Genomic DNA, 24,269 nt, shown 5'->3' with positions numbered 1-24,269 from the left:
ACTTTTATAAAATCCATTTGACGTCACGATTTGATGAACGACAGCAAAAAAATTCAAATATCTCTCTCTCTCTCTCTCCCCCCCCCCGATTTATTTTTGTATAAACTGCAAGACAAAAAACAAAAAACCTTTCGATGACACCACCATCATTCTTTCTCTTTTTGTATTTATTTATTTTTCTTTTTATCTTCGGGTAAGATAAAAAAACATCTACCGAACGAGTCTAAAGCCACGTTCGAAATATTTTCCCTTTCGAGATCTGCATAAAACCATCTCTGCTGTTTTGAAAACAACAGCAAAAAAAAAAAAAACAAAATATTCTCATGAGATATTTACCACGAGGCTATTAAACAGTACGTACGTAACCAGTCAAACGTGTAATGGCTCCTCATTTTCTCATAATTAATTTTTCTTTTCTTTTCTTTTCCCGATTTTTATTCGCTCAAATAAATTTTATGAAAAAGAAAAAAAAACATTTCGATTAGGCTTCCTTTTATTATTATTATTATTTTTTTTTTTGTTTTGTTTTTGTTTTTTCTATCGACTTAACTTCCTTTTCGTACCCGAGGATTATTTCATTTGAATATTGTAATCGTAAAAGAAGATTAAAATGTCCCCTTCCTCCCTTTCTCCCTCTTTCCTTCTCTCTCTCCCTCCCCTTTTTTTTTTGTTTTTCTTTTCGAGACGACATTGTCTGACACAATTTGTAATGAAATGACGACGACGAGATGAATAAAAAGACTTAGCGAAACTTTGAAAAAATAAGAAAATCTTTTTTTTTTTTTCTCGCTTTTTTTCTGTTCGCCTCCCCTTTTCGGGAGGGAGGGAGGGAGGAAGAGGAGGAGAAGAGAGAAAAGGCGAGAGAAATTTTAAATTCTATCCAGAGTCAATATTAAAATTTTTAATGCGTCCATGCATGCAAATTTTCCCCATATTGTTTTATTTTCTTTTTACCTCTCTCACCACCACTTATTAATTGCAAAAAATAATAATAATTTTTTCCTTTTTTTCTTCTGCAACTATTATCATCACCATCATCATCATCGCGTTTTCCGAAAACAAAAAAAGTAAAAAAAAAAAAAAAAAGAAAAAGATTTCGGACCCCGGAAAACTGAAAATTTTTAATTAAATTTCAAAAAAATCGAAAATGAAAATCGGAAAAGTTTTTTAAAGTTTAAATTATCTGCTGCCAGATTAAAAAAAAAAAGGAAATTTTTTTTTTTTCAAAACTTTAAAATCACAACTGTATAAATTATAATTAATAATAATAATAATAATAATAATAATAATAATAATAATAATAATAATTGGATCGATTTTTTCACAGGAGCCAAGTTGAAAATGACGTTTAACATCTACGGAAAATTACAAAAGGAAAAACTTGATCGGCTAACGACGATGAATTTAACTCCGGCATCCTCTTCCTCCCCTCCTCTCCCCTTCCCACTCTCTCGTTTACGTTTTAATTGTGTTTTAAATTAAAAAAAAAAAAATTTCCCCCTTGACAATGATTTCCTCCAAGAAAAAAAAAAAAATAGTAAGTTTACCGACTGAAACAAATCTTAAAAAAAAAAAAAAAACGATCGCAATAGTTGATTATGAATAATTAAAAACAAATAACAACAACAACAACAACATAAACAACGACAACCACAATTTTTTCAATTTAGACGTATTTATCCAACCTGATACCTTTAAATACCGAATCATTTAATAAAAGGAATTACGAGGATTAACGCGCGTACAAAAAAATAAAAATGGGGGGATAAAATATTTAAAACCCGTAATTCGCGAATAGTCTCCGTTTCCGCGATAGTGACAACAACAACAACAGCAACAACAACAACAACAGCAACAACAACAACAACAACAATAACAATAACATAAAGAACAACAGCAACAATAACAACAAAAACAAAACTTTTAACGAATTTCGCTCATTTCCAGACGAAACATTTTTCATTGACAAAAATTATCAATTTTCGCGATGATAATAATAATAATGATAACGATTTCACCAAATTATTTATAATTCATTTGACGAGAATTAAAAAACAATAATAAATAATAATAATAATAATAAAAACGATCCAAAAAATAATTTTAAACTCTGGATTTTACAAAAACAAATATAAGCTCGGGGAAAAAAAATTAATAATAATAATAAAACGGACTCGTTTTTTTTTTTTTCATCCGTAAAACTCGCTCCGGAAAAAAAAAATTAATGATAATAATAATGGTAATAATAAAACGTTATTAAAACCAGGATAAAGTTATTTGACGTCATCGCCGCATACAAACAAATAATTTTCCAAAGGCCTTGCGTATTAAAAAAAAATAATCGTGGAACCAGCCGAATCAAATATTTTTCATTTGTTACAAAATTTTCAGAGGGGAGACGTCTGAAAAAAAAAAAAAAATGAACCTGGAATTTGTCGATGACGACATTTAATGACGATGATGATGATGATGATGATGATGATTTCTAACTTACGAGAGGAGGTGAAAAAAAAAAAAAAAAAACAATTTTTCCCATCATTTTTCATTCGATTATCAATAAAATTCAAATTTTTAAATAAAAAAAAAATAAATAAATAAGAGATGATATATCGATAGATAATAATCGATTATCTATCGATCGACTTTTTTCTTTATTTTTATTTCACGATAAGATTATTTATTAGATTTCGATAAAAAAAAAAAAAAAAACTCATCAACAACTAACTAATATCGATTCAACCTCCTTTTTTGTTTTTTTTTTGTTTTTGTCACGATACGAACGAATTGAAAATCGATTATGCCACCATCCCGAATTTTTTCATTTATTCCCGGTAAAAAAAAAGGGAGAAAAGAGGAAGAGAGAGAGAGGGGAAGAGAGACAAAGAAAGAGAAAGAGAGATGGGGAAAAATAAAATTTAATTTACCGGAACACAGTTTCAACAAATAACTCGTCAACTATCGAAAATCGAAAATGAATAGAAAAAAAAAAAAAAAAGAAACAAACGACAAACGACAAAATTAATTTTTGACCTTTTTTCCAACAGCAACAACAACCAAAAATAAAACGTTAAATTTACATTTTCGAATTTTCTACATTTTTTGATGGTGTGTACACATAAAAAAAAAAGGACTGGATCTGATAAAAAAAAAAAAATTTTCCCTCGTACTTTTCCATAATAATAATAATAATAATAATAATGATAAAACGTTTCCGATAAGGAGGATTTGAGTTTTTTTTTTCTTCCGTCCATTAGTTGCCTGGAGATATGTTTTCTGGATAATTCATGACATCCGAACTATTTTTGAATCTTTTGACGACCCAAAAATGTCGGACACGGGAAAAAAAAAAATCATTTTCCGATATTACCCAAATTTCCCTTCCCTCTCCCTCTCCCCCCTTTTTTTCGGATTCTTTATAAAAAAAATCGCAATACTATTAATAATAATAATTTATTAAGGCTCGGAAGTAAAAACGATAAAATATTCAGGAAATGTTATTATTATCGTACTCACGGTTTTTACAACCTTCAAACTAATAATGAAAATAATTTTTTTTTTTTTTAAATTTTCGTTCTTCGAAGAATTCGTGCCACGAAAAAAAAACAAAAAAAAAAAATCAATAATAAATTCGTTCGTTTGTTTGTTTGTTTTAAATACGTACATTTAAAAACAAATATTATTATTATTATTATTATTTTTAACACAATCAAACAATATTCAATAATAAAACCAACGACGAAATTGCAATTTAAACGAGTTCGGTTTTTAAAACCGGTAGAAGTTTCTTGGCACCAACAACACCCCCCCCCACAACCACCACCATCAGAATGTCAGAAAAACGTGAGACTTTATTATAAAACAAGAAAAACAAAACTTTGTCGACTCGACATCGATAATAATAATAATTTATTCATTTTTTTTTCAACTACGAGTTAACTTACCCGTAAATTCCCGATTAGAAAAACAAAAAAAAAGAAAAAGAAAAAAACATTTCGGATTAACCGATAATAATACATTTGTTCCAGCATGGCGGCTGGAAAGAAAACAAAAAAAAAAAAATAATAATAATAAAGAGCAAAAAAAAAGGGGGGAAAATCCAAAGCAAGAAGGAAAAGGAGAATTTTCCATTTCAATTTTAACATTTTTTTTTTCTAAAACTTTTTTTTTTTTTATTCTTTTCTCCCGAAAAAAAAAAAAAAAAATTCACCGAATTAAAATTTTATTCGCCCTCACTCGCCCCTTCTTTCCCTCCCCTCCTCTCCCATTTTATTCCCCCACCCATTCGAAAAAGAAAAACATTTTAAAAAAAAAAAAAAAATTTCTGGTTTTTTTCCAAAATGTGATGTTAAAATTAAAAAAAAACCAAAAAACCAAAAAACGAAAAATCACCCTCCCCCTCCCTCCACGCGCAAAATGAATTAAAGTCGTTTTTTACCCCCCTTTTTTTCCTTCCTTTTTCCTTTTTTTTCTCCCCTTTTTTTTTTTTTTTACCTTTTTCTCATTTATTGAATTCAGGTGCGAAAATATTTATTTATTTTCCAGACGAAATCGAATAATAAATAAATTTTCACCGTTAAATTTAATTTTTTTTTTCTTTTCCAGGAAAACAAAAAACGTTTAAAAAAAAATCTCCATGACCAGATGATAACGAAAAACTTGCAAAACCGGAAAGGGAAAAAGGGGATGGATACGAAAAAAAAAAAAAAACTCGATGATTTATTTTCACTGCCCTCCCTCAACAGAAAACAAAGTTAAAACCAACAAACAAACGACCCAACAAACGAAAAACTCGCGACGAACTCGAAAACGTTCTCGAAAACATCATTTTAATAATAATAATAATAATTCTCATTTTTAACAATTTCATTCGTAATAATAATAATAATAATCACCGCCATTTAAAGAAAAAAAATAAAAATAAATAAATAAATAAAAGATGAGAAGAGAGAAGCGCACGCGAATGCAACGACCTTGAACCCAATCCAACGATTATCATTATGATGATGATGATGATGATTATGCGAATGTCCCGACCGATATTCTAACCCTGCACTTCCGGTATAGCTAATCAATACAATCCTTGTTCACGCGTGAACTTTTTTATTAAATCGAATGCTTGTGATTTTTCGACCTTGTTTGTTCAGGTCAACTTTTAAGGTCTTTTCTCAATACTTTTTTCCACTGCTAACACGTACGAATATAAATAATAATAATAATAATAATAATAATAATAATAATGATGACGAACATCATTGTGATCATGATCGCGATAAACTTTTGCGCTAGGTGGCCAGCGCAAAAAAAAAAAAAAAAAAAATTCCTAATAGGTCCCGTGATTATTAAACATCGTCGTCGACTAGGTAGGCAGGTAGGTAGGTAGGTAGGTAGGTAGGTGGGTAATGGGTAAAACCTTGAAATCAAGTATCTTCCTTTGAAACGTACTCGACTCGTATCTATCGACGATGTGTACATCGTAATCTCCGTCACTGTTTTTCATTATTTATTTGTTTAAAAAACGGGTACCTCTTTTTTTTTCGCCATGTTGTTCTTCCCCCCCCCATTACTCTACGCGTTGGGGTAGTTCGGGTTTTATTTCCCAATCCCACCCTTAAAATTTTAAGCAAAATTTTTTAGATTTGAATTACGATGCGACGAGAAAAAAAAAAAAAAACTTTACGATCGTCATAATAAAGACTACTTTCTATTTTTTAAAATAATAATAATAATAATAATAATAATTTTCTTTTCTTCTAGAACCCTTGACCGGATCTCCTCCTAGCTGCTAACCTTATACTGCCCCTTTAAAATGATGACGTATTTGAATGCGCTTGCATAAGTCGATTTGCGCATTATGCAATTCGAGTTTTATTTAATTGCAATCGTTTCGTTCACCTCCCACCCCCCCTTCCCTTTTTTTTTTACACCTTATTGTTACATTTAATATTTAAATTTTTTGATTTATAACCGTCGAATCAATCAAAATAATTTTTTTAAGTATTATAAATGAAAGCAAGTTTCAAAACGAAGAAGAAGACGTCGTTATAATCACGTGATCGATATTAATTAATATTTTTCTATTACGAAATATCAATCACTTACGTGGAATTAAATTTTTTTTTTTTTTTTTTTTTTTTTTTACATGTGCTCTTAAACATCTGTAAGACAAGAAAGAGAGAGAGAGAGAGAGAGAGAGAGAGAGAGAGAGAGAGAGACTGCTCGTGGCGAACAAGTCTACTTGTCAGGTACATTATTGCAACAACATATCATACAATAAAGACATGTACAACCTTCTGCTATGGAGAGCGACCTAATTAAGATCTTTAGTTTATAAATACTCACATCTCTACAAAATATACATCCGCAGCAATCTATTTTAAGCGACATGCTCATTGGCACTTCCATAAGACACAACTTGCAAAGTATGCTCGGTTCCTGAAGCTTTTCAACCGATTGATTGCAATTCACAAATACACTTCCGGTCGTGTTTATCGAATACCTAGACGAACTGGCCATAGAGAGTAAGCTACTGCAACGCGAACACATTCTAGATGTACTTCCGGAAAACCCGTTCGGAGGCACTCTCAATCTATTCACGGGTTTTATGGGTTCCACGTGGAAAGGGGATTCCGACGGTATCAAACTCGAGAGCCCGTAAACGGTTTCGCACTTTTTCACGGGTATATGTTTTTCGTCCGCATCCGTGTATTGGATTTGAGGAATGTTCAAACTGGTGCAACTGTCGGATCTCACGTAGGGATGCGTCATCATGAGGGGAGCGAAAGCTCCGCTCGACAAAACTCCTTCGATGTTGTTATCGTTTCTGTTTCGTCTACCCATTAAAGTCCGTATGTTTGGCATTATGTCAACTGTTTTCTTGTAAGACCACCGGTTTTTCATTTCTTTCTGAGCTTTCGACGGTCGAAAGACTAAATTTTTACGATTATCGATCAAACTCAAACCTTCGTTTTCATCATCCGAACGATTCAATTCGTTTTTTTTACCGACGTCGAAAACGTTTGACACACTGAAATAAGGTTCTTTCAATCGTACGTTGCTATTATACGAATTTTGTGAATTTATGTGCGACTCGGATTTTATGCAGGCTTTCGACAGGTTGCTTTCAGGCGACTCCGATATGGTTCGATTGATTCTCGGCATTATCGAGTGTATGATTCGATGCCTTTGATCCAAGTGAGGCAAAGAATCGCTCTCTCTCAACGGCATTCCGCCGTTTTTGTAATTGGATTCTCGTTTTCCTCCTCTCCTTCTCTCGCTCGGAGAATCGTAATCTCCATTTACCGATTTATCTCCGATCCGACGATCGGAATTCGTAACCGTAGAAGAACGAAGTAAATTCGGCGTGGACTTGTGTATCGGAAACTGTAACCTTTTACTAAGCTCAGACTTTTCGCAAAAACTATTCCTATGTAAATCATCGCTATCGTTTTTACGCTCACTTAAAGAATTACTGATCACAGAAAATTTTCTTTTTGATTTATTATTCACTTCCTTTTGATCGGTCAACGGGTCTCCGCCTAGTGCGGAATTATTGATTTTTTTCACGTTACCACCACTCGTCGAATTTAAATTATCTAATTTATTATTATTAACGTTTTGGACGGATTTATTATTATCGTTTGAAATTATGTATTTCGACTGGAATTTCCACGTGTCGCCATTATCGTAACAAGAACCATCGCTGCTTATGGATGTATCACTGAATTTTCTTTTGACGCGAGAATCCTCGTTGTTGCACCGACTCTCCCGCATTTTCCCGAGAACTCCGGAATCTTCCGACGACGGCCTCTCCTCCGATTCGTCCGAGATATCATCTCCGAACGACCACGATTTCCTATTCGTTTCCCAACCCTCTCTATTTCCGGACAATGCCACGTTCACCGGAGAACTATTTCTCTTTATTTTCGTCTGATGTTTTTGATCGTGTCTCAAACTATTTGGAAATTTTCTAAGAATACTTGTGGGCGATGAATGATTTCTCGGACTGTCGGCTTTGCTCAATTTTCCGTAATTGTGCACGGTCGCCGGTTGATTCATTAAATATTTTATAGTCTTCTTGTTGTCACCCTCCATGTCGATCCCTACTATTATTATTCCTTTCCTATTTCCTATTGTTCTCGGTTACCTGTTGATTTTAATCGATTCGTTTCTACTTGTCACACGCCGCAACATTTCGTCGTATCGTTTCCTATTCACATCTCCCATTTAACCTGAAAAAACGAAAAAGCCAACGAATAATTATTTACGTTAATTACTTTTCTTTTTTTTTATTTTTTAAAACCTATTAATGTCGTACCGTTACAGCAACAACAACCACAAAAACAACAATAAATAACTTTTCTTTTGCTTTTGACAGAAGTCACCGATTCGGAAGAAGAAAAAAAAGAAATACTTTACGTAATTCAGAAGAAAACCGACCTCGTAATAATAATAATAATAATAATAGTAGAAAAATAAATAAAAATAAGTTATAACTTTTTAGAAATCGTAATTAAATTAAATCGAGTATGCAACGTGAAACTAATGGACCACCGGTTTCTTCTATGGTACGTTAACTATTCTTGCAATGTTAATTATCTTTTGTTTTACGTTTGATTACAGTAATAACAACAACAACAATGATAATAATAATTCGTCCACGTGCGTAAAAATTCTAACTGTTTTTTTTTTAAAATAAATTTATTATTATTATTATTATTTGTATTTTTTAAAGTAATAACACGGTTTTGACACGGTTGCGTAAGACGTAAAGGAAATTTTTTTTTTTTTTGAAAAATATAAAAGAATATCACCATTAAATAATTACGTTTCGGTTTTCTCTCTCTCTCTCTCTATTTTCTTCTGCTTTAAAACGACTACTGTAAATATACGATTTGAAAAAAAAAAAAAACAATCACGATTAAAATAAAAAAAAAACTTTTACGACGAGACAAGAATTTTTTTTTTATGGCGGGAGGAAAAAAGAAAAAACTAAACATTTAAAAAAATAACAACAGTAGTTATACTAATACTAATAATAATAATAATAAAATTAAACGTTATTGCAATTGTTTTCTCTCTCTCTCTCTCTTTTTGCTAATAAATAATGTTATTACCATTACAAAAATAATAATAATAATAATAAGAAAAAGAAAAGAAAAAAAAAAAATTTCTGCGACCGACATTAAAATAAAATAAAAATCTAATTCGTTTTCCTTTTTGGAAAAATATCTTTTTAGAGCCGCGGGGCCCGTTAAGGGTAAAATATATCGAAACGACGATTCGAGTTTCTGGATAGAAAATTCCAGAAAAAAATAAAATTCGAAAAAGGCAACACCAGTGAAAAATTTCCCCCCCCCCCAACCAAGAAAAAAAAATTTTAAATTTTCAAAATATCAAAACTTTAAATGGAAAACCAAAAAAAAAAAAAACCAAAAAAAAAAAAAAACAAAAAAAAATGAAAAGATAAAAGCGAGCAAAAAAAAAAAAATAAGAAAAAAAGTTTTCCCGCAGTTTTATTATTACGTTCGACCTTTTCGAAACATTTTTTTTTTTAGAACCGAATTTTTTTTTCCTTTTAAGGTCAGCTATAAGTTTCAATCGAATTAGTGCCTCGCGGTCCCCCAAGACAAACACTCATTTATTTTTTATATCGTCCGAGCAAAAAAAAAAAAAAAAAGACGAGGATTTACGTCATTTACGAAAAGTTTTCCCGCATTTTCACCCGAACGAGGAAAATTTTTTTTTTTTTTCCTAACATTTTTTATAAAACTATTATTATTATTATTATTTTTATTATTATAAAAAGAAAATCTCAAGTATAACAAGTATAATAGTTTTCGACGAAATCGAAAGTCAGACATAGTAAAAGAAACTATTACCTACGAATTAATTAATAACACCAAAAAAAAAAATTTTAAACGACTCTAAATAAATTCTAGAATGTTCTTTTTCTCTGTTTCTTTCATTCCCTTTTCGTAAAACCTTACACACGCACGCACACACTTTGTAAAAAGAAAATTAATAACAAAATCGTCGTCATTAATACCCGTGACTTCGTAAAAATCGTACAAACTTTTAAGGGATCATTTTTTTTTTTTTATCAGAAATCGTTTCATTGTTCGATACGATCAATCATCGAACGAATCGGGGGGGGAAAGACACCGGATATGATTATTATTATTATTAATAAAATGTGTACAGAAACACACACACGCACACGCGCGCATTTCCTGCACGACTCGTACACGCTTTACATAATTAAAAAAAAAAAAAAAATTAAAACTCAAATCAAAAGCTAGAAACACTTGATAATATTTATTAATAATAATGACAATAATAATAATAATAATAATAATAATAATAATAATAATAATAATAATAATAAAGTTGCGTTATTACGCAACGCTCGCGTTAAATAAATAAATAAGTGAACCAGATTACCTCCGCCATTTATTTATTAAATGATTTATTTACGGACTCGAAAACGCTGGAGAAAAAAAAAAAAAGAAAAAAAATTTTTATCGGTCGGAAAATTTTTTTATATATATTATTTAATTTCATTTTCCGCACGGACGAAAACCGAAAACCGAAACCCGGAAAAAAAAAAAAACAAAAACAAAAATTCGTTGGAAAACAACTTGAAGGGGGGCGGGTGAGAGAGGGAGAGAGAGAGAGAGGGAGGCTTAATTTGTTTGCTTGCTCCCGGTAATTTGCCGGTTGAATTCTTTTCGTTGCCTTTTTTTTCCTTTTGTTTTCTTTTTTTTTTTTAAATACCCTTTAAAGAAGAGGAAAAAAGAAAATCGACTTCACCATCTTAATAATAATAATAATAATATTTTCATTTAAATATTCTTTCGTCCCGACGACGATCGTCACCAATAAATAAATTTTATTTTTTTAAAAAAAATCTCATTTGTGTCTTTTTTCGTTATAATTTACGTCGACGTTTTACAAAGTCGTAAAAACGTAAGTAAATCAATCGATCGATCGATTGATCGATCAATCAATCAATCTTTTTGTTTTTATTTTACTTTTCTTTTTTTTTTTGTTTTTTCGGCGTAATAAATTTTACGTTATCGCTTTTTACTCTAAATAATTTTTTAACGTTTTTCCTCTTTCGTTTGAAAACAAAACCAAGTCACAAAACGAGTTTTTTTTTTGGAAATTTTCGAGATATCGAACCACCAACCAACCTTATACATATATGTGTGTGTTTAAGTAAATTATTTCCTTTTTAAGTTTCAAATATCTCGTTCGAGATTTTTTTTTTCTTTTAAAAATTTAATTAATTGATTACGTTTTAAAATTTATTACTCTCTAGTATAACCGTATATCGTACATAAAATCAAACGAAAATATTAATTTTGTTTTATTACTAAAAAGCGCAATAACTTTTAAATCCGTAGAAAAACTTTTTTTTTTCTAAAACTTGTCTCTTTAATACGTTTTCTCTTGGATTAAACGAAGAAAAAAAAAAAAAAAAGAAAACGCTTTTAAACCTTCTTCTAGAACATTCGTCGTCTTATTCGTTAAAATTAAATTACATAATTCTACGATATTTTTTATTCCTAAAAAAAAAAAAATTATTTAAAAAAAAACGCGTTCGTAATTATTATTAATAATATTATTATTACTTATTGTTTTCGAAGTCCATCGTCTAAAACCACGTCTTTAAATCAATTTAATATTTTTTTTCGTCCGGATAAAACTTTTCCTCCGTTCATTTTAATTACATTATTAGAAAAAAAAAAAATTAAAAAAACAAAACAACAAACGTGAGTTTTCTCACGTGCATAAAACTCACAAGTTTTTTTTTCTTTTTGTGGAAAATCATCCTCGTGATTCAAACTATGACGACGACGACGACTTAATTGTTTTCGTTTTATAATTATCTTATGCCACGTTTAAAAATTAATCGAATGAATTATTAAAAAAACATCATCGCGAAAAAAAAAAATCGAGTTCTTTCTTGCAAATTCATTTGCAACTTTTTTTTTTTTTTTTTATTAAACTTTGACGACGATTTACCTTGAACTCGATTAATAATTTTTTCCATTTTCCTTTTTTTTTCCTTTTACAAAAATAAAAGACAAAAAAAAAAGAAAAAAATTTTTTTTCTTCTTTTTTTATTCCAACAGTTTTTTTTTCGATTTTTAACGTTTTTATTTATTAACAATTTTTTTTTTTTTTTTGTAATTTAAATTGACGTAATAATTTTGTTTTTTTTTCCCCCACTTAAAATAATTATTATTATTATTTTAATTATCGACGAAAATTTGTTCATTATCAATCACTTTCCCTGATAACAACACACTAATCACATTACAATCAACGCCCATATTTAAAAAGGTACGTACGTTTTATTAATCGTCGACAATTATTATTATTTCCCCTCCCCTTCCCGAATTAATTACTTAAAACGCTTACGATAATAATAATAATGATGATAATAAGTGACGACAGTGACAACAGCATTTTTTTCCAACCTCCTCAAGCATGCATGATTAATGATTCAAAAAGTTTTTGCAAAAAGCTTTTGAATTAATTATATAATACTTATTGACCACATCTCAACCTTTTTTTTTTTCGTCGGCTCGATATTAACTCGAGGGATTCTCATTTGAAAAAAACAAACAGACAAACAAACAAAGGGGAGGGGAGGTTTAAATAAGATAAAATAGGAAACGAATCTTACAACGACAGCAAACAAAAAAAACAAAAAACGCGAATTCTCACGGTCAAGACGTCGTTTTTTTTTCTATCATCATCATTATCATTATCCTTTAAGGAAAAGTTATTTTCAATCACGTCGATTTTTCTTTTTTTTTTTTTTTTAAAAATTATTACGTTGAAAACGTGCAAAATCAAAACAAAGTTGTTCATGTGTGATAAAATGACAAGAAAAGAAATTTAATAATGTTTAAACCAACTTTGGCAAATTATAATAATAAACACATTCTCGGTACTTATAAGTAATAAAAAAAAAAAAAACAATTTCAAGGTGATCTCGGTGAGCAAATTTAAATACGAGGAGCAACGCACAACAACAACAACAACAACGACAACGCCACGTTTTTATTATTATTAATATTTTTATTTATTTAATTTTTCAAACGATTACTATAAAGTTGTTTTCTCGCGTTTTCTTTTCTTTTTCTTTTTTTAATCACATTTTAAAAGTTTCAATGAACGTTTATTTTCATTGATTCAAAAAAAAAAAAAAAAACATTTCAGCCAACGTGAAAAAAAAAAAAAAAAAAAAAAAAAGATGAAAAACTTTTCCTTGTTCGAATTAAGGAACCATTTTTCTTTTTTTTATAAAAATAATTATTAATTATATTTTTCCTTACTTTTTTCTTATTAGATGACGTAATTATTAAAACGAATTAAAAATAATCGAGGGGGGAAGAAAAAAAATGGCGGTAGAAACAGCACTAATTACACGACACGAATTCGAATTACTTTAAAAAAAAAAAAAAAATTAAAAATTTAATCGTTTCGTGTGACGAACGCAAACCGTTTGCTATCCTTAATTTTCTTTTCTTTAAATAAACTTCGATCGAGAAAAAAATCGATATATCGAACCGTTTTTTTTTTTTAAAAAAAATAAAAAAGTCGTTACGAAACAAATCGACGTTCGACGTTCACTAATTGCAAATCGATTTTTTTTCTTTTTTTTTGCATGTTTGTGTGCGTGTGTGCGTGTGTGTGTAACTGATAATGTAACGTCAAGTTCATTTTTATAACCCTAAGAGACATCTTTCGTAACGCAAAAATCATTTGCTCGAAGTCAAGGATCAAATAAATGTTATTTAAAAAAAAAAAAAAAAAAAAATGTCGCTAACAGTGTCATTGAAGAAAAACTTCCTAACGAAAAAAATTTTTTTTTTTTTTTTTTTAAATTTTCCCAGTTGGAAAAACAAAAATACGATTTGGATTTTTAATAGCAGACGACGACGACGACGTTCGCAGTACAAACGACAAACTCCCCTTTTTCCCTTCCCCCCAAAAAAAATAAAAATCATTAAACGCACTTTATTACTTTTTTTTTTTCGTCGTCGTCGTCTGTTCGTTCGAACGAGCCAAAACAACGTTCAAAACATTTTGAAAGACAAACAAACAAACATAAATTGGATTTTCGTTTGTAATTTTTTTTTTCTGACGGATTTCATTTTTAAATGTAAAACAAAAAATAGAACGAAAATTACATCTCTCTCTCTCTCTCTCTCTCTCTCTCTCTTTTTCCCTCACTCTCTCTTTCTCTCCCCGACTGCTTGCTTATTTTCGTAACGTTGTTTAATCGATGGAAAAATAAATAAACAAAAAAAAATTTTCTCGTCGAAACTTGCAAACGATGTTTTTACAGAATAAAAAAAATTTTTTTTTAAAAGAAAATAATTATTGATATTTATTATTTTGTCGCCATTTTACAAAATTTAGAAAAAAAAAATGGCGATGAATTTGCCAAATTTTAAATTTTGTAAAATTTAATTTTTTTCATTTTTACCATCGATTACGTTTTCGTTTCCCTTTTCATAATTTACTCTTCTTATTCGCGACCTCTTAATTTTTCTCCCCCTCTCTCCTGCCTCCCGAATTTCAGTTTACGAAAATCCTTTAGGACAAAAGGTTTCACCTCAAATTTTTTTTTTTTTTTTTTTTTTTTTTTAAATGAGCCTTGAAACAAAAGGGAAAATTTTAATTTATATTTCATTTCGCGTTCACATTTACTCAGCGGTGAATACAAAATTTTATTAAAATATTTAATACGTAACTCTATAGAAAACAGCCGCAGCAGCAGGAGCTGGAACAGCAACAGCACCAACAACCAACAACAGCAAAAAAAACACATTCAAAATTTAACAAAAGACATTTTCGTTATTGAAACTTTTTTTTTTTTTCCTTTTTTTTACCCCATCAAAAAAAAAAAAAACCACACGAAAAACAAAAATTCCCCGAACGCAACTAATTACACAATTTTTTTTCTCTCAGGGGGGGGGGTAGAGAGAGTGGGGAGGTCGAACTGCGGCGAAAATAATAATAATAATAATATAAATAAAATTGCAATAAAAAACAAATGACATTTTTTTCAATTAAGGTCACGTACGATCTTACGAAAATATTTTTAGAATCGTGGATACGATATTACAAAAAAAAAATTACGAATGGTAAGGGCTGGGGAGGTCTGGGTGACGGGGGGGGGAAGGAAAAAAGGTCAAAGAAAAGGTTTCCTATTATTTTATACGATATCTCCCAATGAAATTTTACGTGGCACGAAACAAAAACGAAAAAAAACGCGAGCCTGAATTATTAATAATTTTTAAAAACTAATTAACTTATCGTCGTTAACGTTGCCGACTGAATTTTCCGTCATGCTATTAGGATGATGATGAGACAGTGAGAGAGAGAGAGAGAAAGAGAGAGAGATAAAAATAGATGGGAAAAAAGAAAAACACCACGTATCGTGTATTTAAAAAAAAAAAACAATAATGATAATAAAAGTCGAAAACAATGGCGGTTGAATGACTGATTCCCCCCCCCATTTTTTTAAACCGTTAATTCACCAGAAAATCCCACGCGTAAAATTTTCAATCGCGGAAAATTTAAATCTGTCGCAACATTAAAAAAAAAAAAAACAGAAAAATTATTATTATTACTTCGTCTCGAATTTTTTCCCCCCATTTTCTGAACATTTTCCGAAAATTAATTTTATATTATAATAATCCCTCGCATGTAAATTAATTAATTAATTAACTTTTAGAAAATTTTCTTTTCTTGAAATTTTTTATCTGACGCCAAATATATACTCCATACACCGCAACCACCGCTTAATTAATTCCATTATTATTATTATTATTTAAAAAAAAAAATAAATTTTCTTATTGATTTGTTTAAAATTTTCTACAAATTAGAGCAAAATACGTACGCGTAAACACTCACACACACACATTTTAAATTTCGAATAAAATCAAAAAATAAAAATAATAATAATAATAATGCGACTTTGATAACATTAACTTTAATAATAATAATGATAATAATAACGTTTTAACAAGTTATAAGTTAGCAAGGTGAAATCGTTAATTACGTATTCGTTTAAACCTTTTTTTTTTGTTTTTAACATTTTTTTGAATACATTTATTTCGGGTCAAAGCTTGTAAAATTTGACTTGTAACAATATTTATGATGATCACATACGATTATTGACGAACAATAAATTTCAAGGTCGAACCTAAACCTCTCTTAATGTTTTTCCCTCATTATAATGATATTCGAATAACAGTTTATTTAAAAAAAATCGAAATTGGAAGGAAGAGACGATTAAAAATTTAAATCCGTGGCTCTGGCTCGTGTGTTCTGAGAGAAAGCGACTAACTCTAATCCACACACGCACACGCACACACACACACACACACAACCGAAATCGTAATATATATTATAAAAATTTAATTTTTTTTTTTTTTTTATTTTAAAGAGCCAGATGAAAGTTTTTTTTTTTTTTTTTTTGTAAAAAGACACCGAAAGGGAAAAAAAAATTTAAAAATTTAAAAAAAAAATAAAATCAGTGTCAAAGAAAGCCTCGTAGATTTAACGAATCATTTATCAAACTATTCCACCACCATTTACGCACTGATCTACGCCAAAAAAAAATTTATTTATTTTATGTTTTAGATGGAAAGTAACCGAGTACGTAACGCACTACGCATTTTTCAAATGGACAAATTTATTAAAAATAAATTATTTATTTATTTCCGACATTTTTCTTTTTTGTTTTAATTAATAGGATATAACATTTAAAAATGAATCCACACGTTTCGATCCAAGGTTTCTCGTGTTAAAAAAAAAAAATCATTCGTGCAAATTCTTTGATAGAGACATTGAAGAGAGGAGAGAGAGAGAGAGAGAGATGGTAAAAAGGTAAAACACAAATCCATGAAATTTATATATATATATATAACTTATACGAATAATAAGTTCAAGTTTAAAACAAAAAAAAAAAAAAAAAATCGACAATAAAACATAGAAACTGACGAAAAGGGACAACAAGGTGGCGGCCTTGTGCCGCCTGCCTTCCTTGCTTGCTTGCCTGCCTGTATATTTTGTCTTCATAGAAGAAAAAAAAAAAAAAAAAAAAAAACATTTTGGAACCAGTTTATTCGGTAAATAATTAACATAAAACGCATGCGTAATATTATTATTATTATTACTATCAACGTCTCTCACGTCAAACGTACGTACGTAATTATTACAAATCTATATTAACAAATCATAATATTTATAAATTAGTTATGGATAAATAAAAAAAATAAAAGTTAATTAAAACTAAAAATTTTTCGAATTAATTATAAATGATAATTCCGTTAAAATTTTTTTTATTATCAATATATAATAAACCGAAGTATAAAAAGATTTATAAAAAAATGTTTGGAAGCCCCCTCGAAAAAAAAAAAAAACACGCAGCAGAATTATTATTATTATTATTTTTTTATGTTAATTTTAACAAATTTCGACATGGCGTCTTTGTTTTTGGAAGAACTAATTCTTTTGTTAAATAATTACGTACATGCATTATAACTATTTGATAAATTAAATTAATAATTAATTCTGGAAAATTCTACGACACAAACAAGGGATCCTCCTTCTGTTTAAATAAATAATAAACAGAGCAATATATATTTAAGTCATGTATCTAAGTGACCCTTGATAATATTTAATTAAGATGAAATTTTTTTTTTCCTTTTTCTCTTTCTCTCTTTCTCTCTCTCTCTCTCTCTCTCTCTCTTTTTTTCTGTTGTTTAATAAATAAAAATCTTCCCAATATTTATAATTATTTGACCTAAATTTTAATTAAGTGAGTCATTTTAATAAATGAAAAAAAAAAAAAAAAATTAATGTTTTCTGATGTTTAATCTTTTTTCGAAAAAAATAATAAAATTAAAAAATTAATTTTTTTATTATTTTAATTTAATAAACATTATTATTATGTTTTTCCATGTTTTTCTTTCTTTTTGTTTTGAACACAAATTAATAATTGGTGTGAGGAAAATTATTTTTTTTTTTTTACACACATTATAAATAATTTTTTTAAAATTGATTTTTGCATCATATGCCATTGATAAAAATAAGTTTTTGCAATTTAAATTTATTATTTTGTTTGTAAATAATTAAAAGTTTTTTTTTTTTTTTAGAAACTTGTCACTATATTGTTTTGAAAAATGAGTATAAAAAAAAGGTAATAATAATAGTTTAAAAAAAAAATAACAAACATAATTCATTATTAACATTCACACTTGAATTGGTTTTTCGATAACTACTTTTAATGGATAGAAAATAATAATAATAATAATTGTTGTGTTGCATAAATGAAATTTCTTATCACCTAATAAATATTAAAGATATTTTTAATTAATGACTTTAAACTAAAAATGGTTACAATTACAAATAAATTTTTAATTGTGAAACTTACCAGGTTTTTAACCTTCAATTCAATATAGCAACACATAATTTATCAATAGCATGTTTTCATATGTCAGCCTTGAAATATGATAAAAATAAATTTGAAAACAAAAATTTTGAAATAAATAAATAAAGAGAGAAAAAAAAAAAAAAAAATTCTAACCCACTGCATAAATATACAAAATTATGCATTAAAAAAAAAAAAAAAATCAAAACTGACTTTACTAAACAAATGTTTCCCTTTATAAATTGTTTTATTTTTTTTTTTTGTCACATCAATAATTCATATTTTAAATGATTTACTGCATTTTATTATTTTAGACTTTTGAGTTTTTTAATAATTTTAAGTATTTCTACTTTAAACAATCATAAAATCAAAAAAACATAACATTAACTTCCTTCAAATGTTTGTTTTCAATTAAAAATATGTGTATGTTTTTATAAGGTTATCAATACAGGAAATATTTATGTTTTTTATAAACATATTGCCAAAAAAACTTATTTAAAAAATTTAATTTAAATAGTAATATTTTAATTTGTGTTTAAAAAAAAAAAAAAACTCAAGTACATTTGACAGGAGACAAACAAATTTTTTTCTAACATTGCTGGTTTTGTTCTGTTAGTTTGGTGAAAAAATAATAATTTACGTTTATGAGAACGGTGTGTTTCTTAAAACTGTGAAAAATTATTAACTTATTGAAAAAAACTTACTTAATTTTTATATGAACTTGAAATCCTGCACTGCAGATGTGGGTCACACTTGCAAGTTCGAAAATAACATTTGAATGAATATATTAATACGGTATATAAATCAAACGAAAACCGAACAATTTAATAAAAACATTTACTGAGTTTTTAATAAACAATCAAAGATATATTTAAAAATTAAAAAATTCACAAAATATACCAACTTTCACTTTTTTGAACGTCAAATGTCCTTATTACGCCATGATTATTTGTTTACTTCAACTCGGTCTTGCAGCACAGGCATTTGTTCAGGGCGGTGAACTTCACAGAGAAAATAATCGAAATTTTTCGACGTTGGCAAAACTGCGTATCTATAACAACCAAAGTATTTGAAAATGGACATATAAATCATAGTTTTCTCGCGATACGATTATTATTTTTTATGCACGATGCCTCTAATTGTAAAGGATTTTGTTTGGAAACAAACTGAGGAGTTATTAACTATAAGAGTTCCTCTTAAAGGAGTCTCCTCTTCTTCCGTAGATATTTTTACCTCAGATAATTATGTTAAAGTAAGTATTATCTTATAAATACTGGTACCTTTCAAGTGAATTTTTTTAAAATTTTTATTATGTGACATAATTCGATTTCAAAATTTGTTTACTATTGAAAATGTAAAATCTTATTCGCGGTTAAAATTATAAACTTAAACTCTTATCATTAATTTTAAACTAATATACATATAGACATATATGTTATACATTATTATAAACACTAAGACACTTATTATATTACACTTATTATAAACTCTAAAACATAAAAAAAAATGTACAAAATTTAACAAAATTATTTTAGAATGTAAGTAATTATCTAAAAATTTTTAGGCAAGCTATTCTCCTTTTCTTTTTGAAGTTTTTTTATTTTCTAACATTAATGAAAAAACCAGTAAATGTACAATATCGGACAATGAAATAATATTTGAACTGTATAAAATAATACCCAAAATGTGGGAAAATTTAACTGCTGACATAAGCAAACTTGAAATGTTACAAAAAAGAAAAGAAATAATTGAAAAAAGTCATGTAAAAACAGAAGAAGATAGAAAATTAAAAAAAGAAAAACTGTCTGCTCTGCAAAGATTATCTGTACAACAGCAAATAGATCAAGATTCTAAAATGAGACAAGTGATAGATGACAAAAGAAATGCAGCAAGAGCAAAAGCAATGAATGAATTAGATGATTGGGTAATAAATAATAAAATAGAAGAAATAAACAAACCTTGCAAAGGACCATTAGATTTAGACAAAGTAATTTTTAATGAAACAGATGCAGGAGTTGAAATTGATGTTGAAGATGATTCAATCCAAAAAAAAGTTGTCGAACCTATAAAGAATGAAATGAAAAGTACAAATTTGAAATCTAAATCGATTGATGTTTTCCCAATGCCCCTACCGAGAAATCCTGGTACAATAACGATTAACTTTACTCATAGAGATTTTCCAACACCTAGCAGAGAATCTCAGGCACCACAAGAAGAGGAATGGTTAAAAAAACAAGTTGAAGCGAGACGAGCAACTGGGTTCGTTGCCGAAGATCTTAGACCTGAGGAATGTAATCCGACTTGGTTAAAAGATAAGGGAGAGTAAGTGTGTGGTGTTTACATCCTTGTAAAATATTTAATTATAAATTAATTAACGCTCCGTGATTTACTTTAAGCTCTTTTTACAAAGTTGGAAATTATTTGGGAGCAGTTAGCGCTTATTCTCACGCCATAAAATTAGGATCGAAAATGTCTAGTTTGTATGCTAACCGGGGTGCCGCTCATTTAGGTTTGGGTAATTTACACAAAGCTTTAGATGATTGTTCACAGGTATGAGTATTTAAATTCTGCCGTCACGTTATCACGAAACAGTTTGTAAAATATTGTTTTTTCCCTTTTTTTTTTTTTTTTTTCGAGGCTTTGGATTTAATGACTCCTCACGTTCCTGCAAATTTAGAAGCAAGAGCTAAATGTCACGCTCGAAGAGGAGCCATACTTTGCCGGTTAGGTTTGCCGGAACCTGGTGTTGCTGATTTTCAAGCTGCCGTTGGACTCATGCCGAACGATATAAAATTACAACAAGATTTAGAACATGCAAAATCTTTAACAAAAAATAAATCAACCGATGATTGAAAGGAATCGAAATAATTTCTAATAAAAAAAAAAAAAAAAAACTTTTATAGCGTGAGCCATTATAAAATTTTTTATTACAAATATTCGTAGAATTAAAAAAAATTTTTTTTTACAAATTTACAAATTTACAAATTTTTAATATTTTTAGCTTTTATCACCTTTTAAAAATATTAATATCAAATAATTAATTAATTTAAATTAAATTAAATCATTCTTCTTAATTATTAGTTAAAATTAAATTTTTTAACAATGTTTTTTTTGTTGTTGTTGTTGTTGTAAAGTTTTTATTAAATTTATTCTGCTTTTAAAAAATATCCATATTAGTAAAATTAATTTAAACAAAATTTTCAGATAAATCATCATTTAGCTTTCGATCAAATTTGGTTGTTCTACGAAGGATTTCCAAAGCAGTTTCCGGATTATCGGTCGGAACCTAAAATTAATATTAAAAATTATTATATTTACAAATTCAATTGAATATTTGTATGGATATCGTTTTAATTTTAATTATTACCATGTGACCGGATCTGTGAACCCAATACAGGTACAAATTTCCGACATTTTTTACGTATCCTTCAACATATTTATTAACAACCAATGATTTTCTAGGTGCCGTTTTCCATTTTTTAGCTCCTACCCAGTTCATTTTATCAACCCATTCAACCGTTCCCGGTGTGTCGACTATAAGATCCAAGTTTCCGGTAAATACAACTACTTCTAATTTAGTATTGTTTAATAATTCTTCAACTGTAATTAATATTAAAAAATTTTTAGACATTTTTCTATTTGTGTTAAACATTGTTTCGTGTTTAATTTACTTACCGACGTGAATAACCGGTTTCATAAAGTCTTCTGACAAATATTTGAAAACTGCACCACTTTGTTTGCTGTACACAACTTTAGGTGGAACGTTTAATGCTTTTTTAACTGGTCCGTTCATTAGTCTATCAAGTTTTTCGTCATCGAACACTCTGTTCACTATAACCAAAAAAAAAGTATATATTAAAATTTATTTATTTTTTTTAAAATTTTAATTATTTATACTTAAACACTTACATCCGTTACTTTTACTCATACTGTTCGGTTTAACTTTGTATAATATATTATAAAAATCTATATTATTTGTTTCAGAAAAAATATCCATTTCCAAATCTCTCCACAAATCTGTGGCTTTTAGAAAATTTCCATTGTCGACGGCACTTTGCACTTTCTCAGCACCTGCATTCAAACGTTTTAATTGTTCTTGGTCAATCATACCCTGTAAAATAGAAGATTAAATAAATTTTTATAATTAAAAAAAAAGTAGGGGCAGAAGTGAGGAAATACTTACGGTACTGTAAAGAAAAGGTGCCCAAGTATTTACAGAATCGACAGGAGAAATCCAAGAATCTCCCAATCCGACTCCCTTGAAAGAAGCGTTTAATTTTTTGTCATCGATGGCTTTTTGTAATTGTTTAGCTATTTCGACAACCATTTTACCACCGTAGGATTCGCAGAAGATGTACATTGGACTTTTTTCAAAACCTGGATGTTTTTTATAAAATTCACTTAAGAAATTTACCATATCGCTACCGATTTGTTCGTTGGTTGTTGTAAGACGACTGTAATCGTCGACGTAACTAAATCCAGCACCGACTGGATTATCGATAAAAAGCAAATTTACATATTTTACCTTTAAAAAAAATATTTATTATACTTTTTGCGTTATATTTTATATATTTTTTCGTGTTGTTCAATAATTTTTAACTTACCCAAGATGAAGGACGTTCCGTTCCATTAAGAAATAAAGGTCCTATTTCTTCAAAATTACCAAAACCTGTTGAAGATGCACCGGGACCACCTTGTAACCAAATAACAAGAGGTTTTTCATAATAAGATTGAACGTTAGGATTTTGAACGTAGAAAAGCCAATAAAACATGTGAGCTCCTTCCCGAACGTCTACAAATCCCCATGATTGTTCACCGGGTCCATAACCTTTTGAATTATTTACAGGACCGGCTGTAGTTTAAAAAAAAAAAAAATTTAAATAAATTACAACGTTTTTAAAAAAGTTTTCTATGAATTTAAATTAAAAAACTTAACTTTGAGTAATCCGAAAAAAACAAAAAAATATCCTAAAATCGTCAGTACCGTCTTCATTGTAAAAAATTTGCAAAATGGACTCAAACACATCAACTCATACCTTTTTTACTATATCCTTATCACTTTACTGATATCGATCGAAAGATTTATTCGTTAAAAAAAAAAAACTCTTATTATTATAATAATAATAATAATAAATTACTAAGGTCGTTATTTCAATTTGGGAATTTCAAAAAAAAAAGATTTTTTTGAATCGATTTATTTTAAAATAATTTTGAACTATTTAACGATTATAAATTATTATTATTATTTATTTATTCGATTTTTTTTTTTTTTAACAAACTCATCGAGCTCTCTCTAATTAACATAATTTACTCCATTTTGATTGACACAGTTTTTTAACTTTTACCGTAACGTTTTTTTTTTTTTTTTTTTTTTGATTTCAGTTTTAAATCATTAATTTAAATATGTTCGACCATTAATTATAATTATTATTTTTTTTATTAAATTAATAAATTACGTATGAAAATTTTGGGAAAACCTTATCTTTAATTAAATTGATAATTTTCCCATTTGATTTGTATAAGTGCAAATATATACTTGACAATTCAAATCAATTCAACTTTTTTTTTTTAAATTAAAATTTTTTTATCTGATTTTTATCTATTCATATTGAGTCAAGTGCAATTTAAATTTATTATTGATATGATTTAATGAATTATTTATTATTTTAAAAAAATAATTTTTAAATTAAGTTAAATTTAAAGAAGGAAAATCCCCTTGGTTGTTAGTTTCTTATTATAACTGAAGATTTGAATTTTTAAAAATTTTATAGATATTATTATTATTATTTGTTTTTGAAATTACTCC

At 28.3% G+C, this 24,269-nt stretch overlaps 3 protein-coding genes across 3 annotated transcripts; 1 reads left to right on the top strand and 2 right to left on the bottom strand.

Annotated features, from left to right (window-relative positions):
• Nucleotides 1–5,701: 5,701 nt before the first annotated feature.
• On the bottom strand, nt 5,702–8,055 carry Phum_PHUM467940 (uncharacterized protein; the record flags this gene model as incomplete). The annotated part of the gene is made up of 2 exons (XM_002430203.1): nt 5,702–5,779; nt 6,340–8,055. The coding sequence occupies 2 exons, from the start codon at nt 8,053–8,055 to the stop codon at nt 5,702–5,704; spliced, it is 1,794 nt and encodes a 597-aa protein (XP_002430248.1).
• An 11,537-nt stretch (nt 8,056–19,592) lies between these two features.
• Nucleotides 19,593–21,316, top strand: Phum_PHUM467930 (heat shock protein 70 HSP70, putative; the record flags this gene model as incomplete). Its single annotated transcript, XM_002430202.1, has 4 exons — nt 19,593–19,715; nt 20,028–20,785; nt 20,860–21,013; nt 21,101–21,316. 4 exons carry the CDS (start codon nt 19,593–19,595, stop codon nt 21,314–21,316), a joined length of 1,251 nt encoding a protein of 416 aa, XP_002430247.1.
• Nucleotides 21,317–21,650: 334 nt separating this feature from the next.
• Phum_PHUM467920 (restnoid-inducible serine carboxypeptidase, putative) lies at nt 21,651–23,497 on the bottom strand (the record flags this gene model as incomplete). Its single annotated transcript, XM_002430201.1, has 7 exons — nt 21,651–21,749; nt 21,831–22,063; nt 22,139–22,294; nt 22,373–22,574; nt 22,647–22,988; nt 23,068–23,315; nt 23,494–23,497. The coding sequence occupies 7 exons, from the start codon at nt 23,495–23,497 to the stop codon at nt 21,651–21,653; spliced, it is 1,284 nt and encodes a 427-aa protein (XP_002430246.1).
• Between the last annotated feature and the right edge of the window lie 772 nt (nt 23,498–24,269).

Source organism: Pediculus humanus, genomic scaffold, assembly GCF_000006295.1.
Source record: "Pediculus humanus corporis 1103172108251 genomic scaffold, whole genome shotgun sequence".
NCBI classification, from domain to species: Eukaryota; Metazoa; Arthropoda; class Insecta; order Psocodea; family Pediculidae; genus Pediculus; species Pediculus humanus.
Note: the sequence above shows the minus strand (reverse complement) of the source record. Positions and strands in the feature narration are given on the sequence as shown.